At 46.5% G+C, this 9,977-nt stretch overlaps 1 protein-coding gene across 6 annotated transcripts in view; it reads left to right on the top strand.

Moving 5' to 3' along the window:
• LOC121555533 (glutamate receptor 1) overlaps positions 1-9,977 on the top strand; it is a 132,134-nt gene that overhangs the window by 69,912 nt on the left and 52,245 nt on the right. For all 6 annotated transcript variants that reach the window (XM_041869363.2, XM_041869362.2, XM_041869365.2 and 3 more), the window contains exons 6-7: positions 7,345-7,503; positions 8,417-8,584. In XM_041869363.2, the coding sequence (XP_041725297.2) occupies positions 7,345-7,503; positions 8,417-8,584 (327 nt within the window). The remainder of the gene's footprint in view (positions 1-7,344; positions 7,504-8,416; positions 8,585-9,977) is intronic.

Genomic DNA, 9,977 nt, shown 5'->3' with positions numbered 1-9,977 from the left:
GGTCCATTGACATTTCACAGAGATACGCTTGTTTTTCTTAGAAATCTTCGAAAAATAACCGGAACTTCCCATTAATATTAACTGCATATACTAATACATGAAAATACTAAGTCATGTCTCAAAATTGATAGCTATCTTACCTCTATATTGTTATATGTCCTCCATATTCGAGAAGAAAGATGACGAGTTCAACAGTGTCAGTTAGCCTTAATTCTCACTCAGCATTCAGCCTAGCTGACAATGCTATTTTCTTGGTTTTTGAACACTTTTTTTCTCTGGCCTCCAATGATTTAGTCACCATAATCCATCCTACAAGGTTAAAAACTCCAATAGCTTTTAAATGGATTATGATAGAGACATTGGTTTTCTTAAAAGGGGTTTCAACACAATTAATATATTATTTTACCAATTGGTCAAAAGATGCGTTTTTGATTGGACACCCTACATACAACTGGAAAAATTCATTACAAGCACCAAATCCGTTTCAGGTTTCTCTGAAGGGATACAACGGATCTGTCTTGAAAAAACATGAGATTTTGTAAAAACATGTTCCACTGCTCACATTTCTTCCCTCTTCAGTGACGAGAGAGAGAGAGAGAGAGAGAGAGAGAGAGAGAGAGAGAGAGAGAGAGAGAGAGAGAGAGAGAGAGAGAGAGAGAGAGAGAGAGAGAGAGAGAGAGAGAGAGAGAGAGAGACTAACAATTATCCCCATCGAAATAATCCTCTACACACTCTCTGTATAGACGTCTCTGTAGTCTACTGAGTCAGACCATTCATACTGCCACTAATAACCTGCTGCTGGTAGAGCCTTCGAAGAGGAACGCAAACCCCTGCCTTGATTGACTGACTGTGTTGAAATGGGACGATACAGAGTGCTGCAGAGCCCACACACACACATGCACACACACACACACACACACACACACACACACACACACACACACACACACACACACACACACACACTCTCAGCCGCCAGCCACAGAGAGACAGACAGACAGTAGAGGGTCAGTGAGTAAATGTGTGCAGGGTAATGTGCATTAGCTGTCATTGTCCGCTGTGTTTGTCCCAGGGCACCGCTCATACAACCTCCCCATAGACACTAAAAACAGCAGAAAATTGATATCAACAGAAAGCACGGTTTGTGTCCCAAATGGCACCCTATTCCCTTTATAGTGCACTACTTTTCCCCTTTATAGTTGACTATATAGGGAATAGGGTGCCATTTGGGACACACATGGTAATAACAACATTAATATGCTGGCTCACTGCTGGGACTTTATGATTATCTCGATCTCCCTCTCATCTGTTCAATTTGTTAGATTTTAAGTGTAAATGATTGTCACGCCCTGGCTCGGGGGACTCTCGTATGTTGAGCCAGGGTGTTAGTTTCTATGTTTGGTTGTGGGTCTAGGTATTGTATTTCTTTGTTTGAGTGACTCCCAATCAGAGGTAACGAGTGTCAGCTGTTGGCTCGTTGTCTCTGATTGGGAGCCATATTTAACTATCTGTCTTTCACGTTGTGTTTGTGGTTTCTTGTTCATTTCGGTTTGTGTTAAACTGTAGACGTCACGTTATCGTTTATTGTTTTGATCGTGTGATCAGTAAATAAAAGATATGTTCACCTTCAACGCTGCGCCTTGGTCTCCCTCCTTAAGCGATCGTGACAGAAGAAACCACCAAGATGGGACCAAGCAGCGTGTCCAGGAGCCATCACCGGGAGATCCTCACAGATCTCCTTCGCCTCCTGGACTGGGTCAAGCCGAGTGAGGAAGAGAGGGGCTTGACATTATGGCAGAAGGGCGAGAAGCTGGCGAGGGACATGGAGACCTGGGCCACGGGTAGGAGAGACGCCCGAAAATTTTTAGGGGGGCTCACGACGGCGGACCAGCAGGAGGCCGCGATAGAGCGGTCCAGTGGGTTGCCGGAGAAGGCCGCCGGGTTACGGGGGCCACTGGTAGAAGAGGGGATGGAAGGTGTGGAGGCACGGCGAGAGGTACTGGCGTGTGTTGCCAGTCCGGTCCGGCCCGTTCCAGATCCCGGTGTAGAGCCAGTGGTGTGTGTCCCCAGTACGGTCCGGTCTATTCCTGCTCCCCGCACCGAACCTGCGGTGCGCGTCGCCAGCCCAGTCCGGCCCATCCATGCGTCCCCGCATCAAGTCTGTGGTGCGGCTCGTCAGCCCGGCTCTGCCCGTTCCGGCTCCCCGCATCAAGTCTGTGGTGCGTCTCGTCAGCCCAGCTCTGCCCGTTCCTGCTCCCCGCACCAGGTCTGTGGTGCGCGCCGCCAGCCCAGTCCGGCCCATTCCTGCTCCCCGCATCAAGTCTGTGGTGCGTCTCGTCAGCCCGGCTCTGCCCGTTCTGCTCTCCGCACCAGGTCTGTGGTGCGCGTCGCCAGCCCGGTCCGGCCCATTCCTGCTCCCAGCACCAAGTCTGTGGGGCGTTTCGTCAGCCCTGTCCGCCCGGCTCCTGCTCCCCACACCAAGCCAGTGGTGTGCGTCGTCAGTGCAGCACGGCCCGTGCCTGTTCCCCACACCAAGCCAGTGGTGTGCGTCGGCCGGTCCGGCACGGCACGTGCCTGTTCCACTGGAGCCGGATCCGCCGCCTAGGCGGAGTGCCCACCCGGTCCCTCCCTGTTGTGTTTCGTTGGCGCGGTCAGAGTCCGCGCCTTTAGGGGGGTACTGTCACGCCCTGGCTCGGGGACTCTCGTATGTTGAGCCAGGGTGTTAGTTTCTATGTTTGGTTGTGGGTCTAGGTATTGTATTTCTTTGTTTGAGTGACTCCCAATCAGAGGTAACGAGTGTCAGCTGTTGGCTCGTTGTCTCTGATTGGGAGCCATATTTAACTATCTGTCTTTCACGTTGTGTTTGTGGTTTCTTGTTCATTTCGGTTTGTGTTAAACTGTAGACGTCACGTTATCGTTTATTGTTTTGATCGTGTGATCAGTAAATAAAAGATATGTTCACCTTCAACGCTGCGCCTTGGTCTCCCTCCTTAAGCGATCGTGACAATGATAAAGCTGTGAAAGCAATAAAGTTTTGTACCAAACCGTCTGCAATCTCCATAATGGCTCTATTAAAATTACTTTTCTGTGTCCTACCTTAGCGCAGCTATCGTGTGTGTGCGTGTCTTCTTTTCTGCATCCATGAGAGTGGGAGAGTGTGTGTGCCTGTCTCTGTGTGTGTATGTCTCCATCTCTTAGTCTTTCTGTGTGTGTCTAGGAGGTCTATATCAAATGTTTCCACTCTGTGTCCATGAGGAGCGGTTTCTATAGTAACCTGCTCAGCTCAGTGCACTGCATTAGCTAACACATGGAGCAGAAAAATCTCTTCTTCTCTTCTCTCACCTTATCTCTCTCCTCTGACCATTCAACTGAGACATATGGACACATGGTTGGGCTGATAATTCAGGGAGAGGGAGGAGAGGAGAGAGGACAGCAGAGGAGAGGAGAGAGGACAGCGGAGGAGAGGAGAGTGGACAGCGGAGGAGAGGAGAGTGGACAGCGGAGGAGAGAGGACAGCGGAGGAGAGGTGGAGGAAAGTAGAGAAAGTAGAGAGGGAGAGGAGAGGGAGAAGGGGAGAGGTGAGGAGAGGAGAGGAGATGACAGGGAGAAGGGGAGAGGGTGGAGAAGGAGAGAAGAGAAGAGGAGAGAAGAGAATAGGAGAGAAGAGAAGAGAAGAGAAGAGAAGAGAAGAGAAGAGAAGAGAAGAGAAGAGAAGAGGGGAGGGGCAAGGGAGAGGAGAGGAGAGGAGAGGAGAGGAGAGGAGAGGAGAGGAGAGGAGAGAAAGAGAAGAGGAAAGAAGAGGAGTGAAGAGAAGAAGAGAGGAGAGGAGAGAATAGGAGAGAAGAGAAGAGGAGAGAAGAGAAAGAGAAGAGGAAAGAAGAGGAGAGAAGAGAAGAAGAGAGGAGAGGAGAGGAGAGGAGAGGAGAGAAGAGAAGAGTAGAGAAAGAGGAGAGAAGAGAAGAGGAGAGGAGAGAAATAGGAGAGAAATAGGAGAGAAGAGAAGACAAGAGGAGAGAAGAGGAGAGAAGAGGATAGGAGAGAAGAGAAGAGAAGATGAGAGGAAAGGAGAGGAGAGGAGAGGAGAGAATGGAAGAGGAGAGGAGAGGAGAGGAGAGGAGAGAAAGAGGGGAGGAGAGGAGAAGAGAAAGAGAAGCGAAAAGAAGAGGAGAGAAGAGAAGAGAGAAGAGGAGAGAATAGGAGAGAAGAGAAGAGAAGAGAAGATAATAGAAAGAGGAGAGAAGAAGAGAGGAGAGGAGAGAAGAGAAAGAGAAGAGGAGAGGAGAGGAGAGGAGAGAAGAGGAGAGAAGAGAAGAGAAGAGAAGAGAAGAGAAGAGGAGAGGAAAGGAGAGGAGAGAAAGAGAAGATAAAATAAGAGAAAGAGGAGAGGAGAGGAGAGGAGAGAAGAGAAGAGAAGAGAAGAGAAGAGAAGAGAAGAGAAGAGAAGAGAAGAGAAGAGAAGAGAATGGAAGAGGAGAGAAGAGGAGAGAATAGGAGAGAAGAGAAAAGGAGAGGAGAGGAGAGGAGAGGAGAGAAAATAAGAGAAGAGGAGAGGAGAGAAGAGAAGAGAAGAGGAGAGGAGAGAAAGAGGAGAGGAGAGGAGAGGAGAGAAAAGGAGAGTAGAGAAGAGAAGAGAAGAGAAGAGAAGTGAAGAGAAGAGAAGAGAAGAGAAGAGAAGAGAAGAGGAGAGAAGAGGAGAGAATAGGAGAGAAGAGAATTGAAGAGAAGAGAAGAGAAGAGAAAAGAGGAGAAGAGAAGACGAGAGAATAGGAGAGAAGAGAAAAGAAGAGGAGAGTAGAGGAGAGGAGAGAAAGAGGAGAAAATAGAAGAGAAGAGGAGAGAAAGAGAAGAGAAGAGGATAGGAGAGAAGAGGAGAGGATAGGAGAGGAGAGAAGAGAAGAGAAGAGAAGAGAAGAGAAGAGAAGAGAAGAGAAGAGAAGAGAAGAGAAGAGAAGAGAAGAGAAGAGAAGAGGAGAGGATAGGCGAGAAGAGAAGAGAAGAGAAGAGAAGAGATCTCTGAATGATGGCGTTAAGAATACCAGACCACAGAAAGTTTTATCAAGGAAGAGGGATCAATATAATAAGGGTTGCCTGTGACGATGGAACTTCTACCAGATAGACAGTCACAGTCGGAGGCTGATGATCAGAGCAGTTGACAGCACCACTTCCACAACCAATCACAAAGATCTGAGGCTACAGAGTTATATTGTTCTGTCTCCTGCTTGTACATCAGTCTTTCTGTGTCTGTGTGTGACTGCTTCTGTCTGTACATCAGTCTTTCTGTCTCTCTGTGTGTGACTGCTTCTGTCTGTACACCAGTATTTCTGTGTCTGTGTGTCACTGCTTCTGTCTGCATCTGATTCACCATGCAGACAGATTGATTACCTGCTGAGGGCCTCAATCTGCCTTCTGTCTCTCTCTCTCTCTCTCTGCCTCCTGTCTCGTTCTCCTTCTGTCTCTCTCTAGCTACTCTCTCTCTCTCTCTCTCTCTCTCTCTCTCTCTCTCTCTCTCTATCGCTCTCTGTCTGTCTGTCTGTCTGTCTGTCTGTCTGTTTCTCTCTCACTCTCAATTGATCAATTTCAGTTATCAATTTAAGGGCTTTTTTGGCATGGGAAACGTATGTTAACATTGCCAAAGAAAGTGAAGTAGATAGTAAACAAAAGTGAAATAAACAATAAATATTAACAGTAAACATTACACTCAGAAGTTACAAAAGAATAAAGACATTTCAAATGTATATATACAGTGTTGTAACAATGTGCAAATTGGAAAATAAATAAACATAAATATGGGTTGTATTTACAATGGTGTTTGTTCTTTACTGGTTGCCCTTTTCTTGTGGCAACAGGTCACAAATCTTGCTCTCCTCTCTCTCTCTCTCCGTGTGTGTGTGTCTCTCTCTCTCTCTCTCTCTCTCTCTCTCTCTCTCTATCTCTCTCTCTGTGTGTGTCTCTCTCTCTCTCTATCTCTCTCTCTCTCTCTCTCTCTCTCTCTCTCTCTCTCTCTCTCTCTCTGTCTGTCTGTCTGTCTCTCTCTCTCATGAGTTTATCCCAATGGGTCAAAGCAGGACATACTGTTGTCTATGGGGATAGTGTAAGCACCGAGTTACCTTACAGGTCTACTGTACTTCTGTACATGGGTGCCATGGACCAATTCCAGCGGAACTGTAAGATTCTAAAATAGAACACTGAGTTCACTAGTGTTCTAGAAACACACCCCTCAATGGAGAGTCAGAGTGATTCAGTACCATAGAGCCTAGCAGCAGTTCCAGAGGTGTGCTTCCATTGTGTTCCACAGTGTTGAAGGGTTCCAGGGAAGTGGTTATATTGTACTTCATAGCACGGAGGTCCAGGATTAACCCAAGGGATTAAACCTAGACCTCTCCCTCAACCTCACTGATCTTGTCTGTTTCATTCTCTACTCTCCTCCTTCTCCTCCCTCGTTACTTCTTTCTTTTCAGGCTGGGGCTGGGATAAGAGCTTGCTCTGAGGGATTTGCCTTTTTCATTAAGAGATTGACCCTGGCATTCTCTCATTCTCTCCCTGCTTTAGTTTCAACCAGGAATTACAATGTAGAGCCACTACACTGCTTTGGCCTATATACAGAACACTCCCTCATTACCTATACACTTAACAAGTCTCCTTCTTTCTCTTGTGCCTCTTCTCTCTCTCTCTCTCTCTCTCTCTCTCTCTCTCTCTCTCTCTCTCTCTCTCTGTCTCTCTCTCTTGCTCTCACTTTCTATCGCCCTCCTTCTCCCTCTCTGTCTCGCTCTTTTTCTCTCCATCTCTCTCCTTCTCTCTCGCTTTTTCTCACACTCTCGCTGTAGCAAATAACTTATGCACCGCAAATCTGATTATGAATTTATCTCTATGAATATTGATCTCTCACATTTAATATTGGAGTGATGTCTCTTTAAACATCAGATTTCCGCTCCCTGCAGTATTAACGTTACAACCAAGGTCATTTATTTTACCACTGAAGTAGTTAGTATTCTATGAACAGAAACATACTTCCTGCCACCTCTGTATCCCTTTATATTCCTACACAATGCTTATTTAAATCCAACACTGTGAGCTGTAGGACACATATTTACCCATATCTCCTGTTGAAAAAATTGCCTTCAGATTTCTTCATTTCCTCCTAAAAACGTTACTCTAAAAATGTAACTAGAGAAATGAATTGATTCCTCAAAATGTTTAATTTGTTTTTCTCTCTGTCTTTTTCTCTCCGTCTGTCTATCTGTCCATCCATCTGTCCATCGTCTCTCCGTCCGTCTGTCTATCTGTCCATCCATCTGTCCATCCTCTCTCTGTCTGTCTGTCCTCTCTGCATCCGCTTCCTATCAGGGTTTTCTGGACATTGACCTAACAGACCTGAGGAAAGGCGGGGCCAACATCACAGGCTTCCAGCTGGTCAACTACACAGAGCAGAACGTCAGCCGTACCATTCAGCAGTGGATGGAGTTCGAAAACAAAGACACCAAGTTCCCCAAGAGACGCCTGAAGGTACTGCACTGCACTGCACAGACATATACACACTAGTCTCTCTAGACAGACGGGTTGCAACTCTTAATGTTCCAATGCTCCAGCTTAACACATCTGTACAAGTTCCGGCATCAGTTGGGACAGAGAGTACGAGTCGGAAATCTCCGGTCACGTCGCTGCCATAACACGTCGCTTCCGTATCCAATTTTGCCAGCATTTTAAGCCCTGCTTCCCAAACTCGTGATTTGTTGAGAGAGTTGTGTGTCTGAAGAGGACCCTCCCGGGTAGATTTTTTTTCCTCCTTTGAAATGTCCATGAAAATCCGACATCCTCCCCAGACCTTGTGCCGTTGCCTATCTGACATTGCTCCAAGATCTGGGAGCATTGTAAGCACGTGCACACGCACACACCTAAACACACACACACACGAACACACACCTAAAGGCACACTTAGGGCCATCTCTGCTCTGTTCTCTCTATAATGATCTCTGCTCTGATCTCTCTATAATGGTGTCTGCTCTGATCTCTCTATAATGGTGTCTGCTCTGATCTCTCTATAATGATCTCTGCTCTGATCTCTCTATAATGATCTCTGCTCTGATCTCTCTATAATGATCTCTGCCTTACTTGCTTTCATCACCCTCCTCTTGACTTAGTTTCATCATGACCAAAGCCTCTCAAGATGTGGTGTTTTAAGTATAATTAGGATGTGTCTCTCTCTTTCTCTCTTTCTCTCTCACCACTCCACCCCCCTCCTCTCTCTCTCTCTCTCTCTGTCTCTCGTTCTCTCTCTCTCCGCTCTCACCTCTCTCTCTCTCTCTCTCTCTCTCTCTCTCTCTCTCTCTCTCTCTCTCTCTCTCTCTCTCTCTCTCTCTCTCTCTCTCTCTCTGTCTCTCGCTCTCTTTGTCTCACGGCTCAACCCCCCCGTCTGTAGTATACCGGAGCGTTAACATATGACGGGGTGAAGGTGATGTCTACAGCGTTCCAGAACCTTCGGAAACAGAGGATAGACATCTCTCGCCGTGGCAACGCAGGCGAATGCCTAGCCAACCCGCCGGCACCCTGGGGCCAAGGCATAGATATACAGAGAGCCCTGCAACAGGTACACACACACACACACAAACACACACACACATAAACACACACACACACACACACACACACACACACACACACACACACACACACACACACACACACACACACACAAACACACACACAAACACACACACACACCAAAATGCCTGCACCTGGGGGCCATGGCAAAGACATTCAGAGAATCTTATAACAGGAACAGACACACAAACTACTCTGCTGGTAGAAATGAGGGATACACCCACACACTCTTACAGACACACACAAGCACAACAACATACATAGACAAGCTCCTGAGTGGCACGTTGGCTAACGCATCCTGAGTCGGGCCCTGCTGAACAAATTAGATCTCTATTCTAACGTTCCCAATGAGTCACCTATGAGCTTCCTGGATGGAATGTGACATCACGTTAGGTAAACAAAACCTGCAGGTAATAAAACCAGGCTGTGATCATCATAGAATATGACATCAACAATGGAGTTTAGTAATGCAATGTTCTGAGATGGGAATTAAATAAAGCACTTGGTTTAGTATTACAGAGAGGGTGAGAGAGCAGCCAGGTCGCTCAAGATTCACTTCGAAATTAGACGTCAATCCATGTCCTGAGAATAACAGGAGATGCCTTCAAAACCCGCCACTAGGGGCAGCGGTGAGCGCTATTACCATCAAGTAGGCTTGGGTTTTGCCAGGGTGTTGTGGACGGGGGTGGTGGATGGTCGTAAACAGCGAACGTTCAATTCCAGTGTTAGACACCCGTAAAAAAAAAAAACATATCCCTATCCCAAACCTTAACCCTTAACTTAACCATTAAGAATGAATGCCTGACTTTAACCATGGAGTTGTTTTTGTTTTAACCCTATCCCATACTTTAGCCCTTAACTTAACAATTCATAATTAATGCAGGAGGAGCCGTATAAAGGAGGAGCCACAGCAGGAGGAGCAACCCAGGGTGTCAAACATGGATAAACGTCAGGGCCCGGTTGCATAAAACATCTTAAATGTTTCCCTTAAGGGTTTCCCTTAAGGAATAATTTCTCCTTACCTAAGGGAATTGTTTAAGGGTGTTGCATAGAGGCCCTCAAACATTTCCTTAGGTAAGGGCATAATTTTACGATAGTTTGCAACAGAAGATAGAGTCTCTGGTTACCATGGAGATGACCTGATTCACATTTATTTTGGGAGATGGAAAAATAGAACTTCTACATTCATGACAGGATAAATAAATTGATTCAGAAGATAATAAAACATGTTTATATTACTTCCTAGCACGTCAAGCTAACTTGCAGAGTAGGTAGCTAGCTAGCCAGCTAGCTTTTCAGTCATGGATTGTGCACCTTCCATTGTTTAGCTAAGTAGCTAGCTAGCTGGTGGATGTTTTCCTTTTAAAACCAGGGCAGAG

This window comes from Coregonus clupeaformis, unplaced genomic scaffold (genome assembly GCF_020615455.1).
Source record: "Coregonus clupeaformis isolate EN_2021a unplaced genomic scaffold, ASM2061545v1 scaf0670, whole genome shotgun sequence".
NCBI classification, from domain to species: Eukaryota; Metazoa; Chordata; class Actinopteri; order Salmoniformes; family Salmonidae; genus Coregonus; species Coregonus clupeaformis.
Note: the sequence above shows the minus strand (reverse complement) of the source record. Positions and strands in the feature narration are given on the sequence as shown.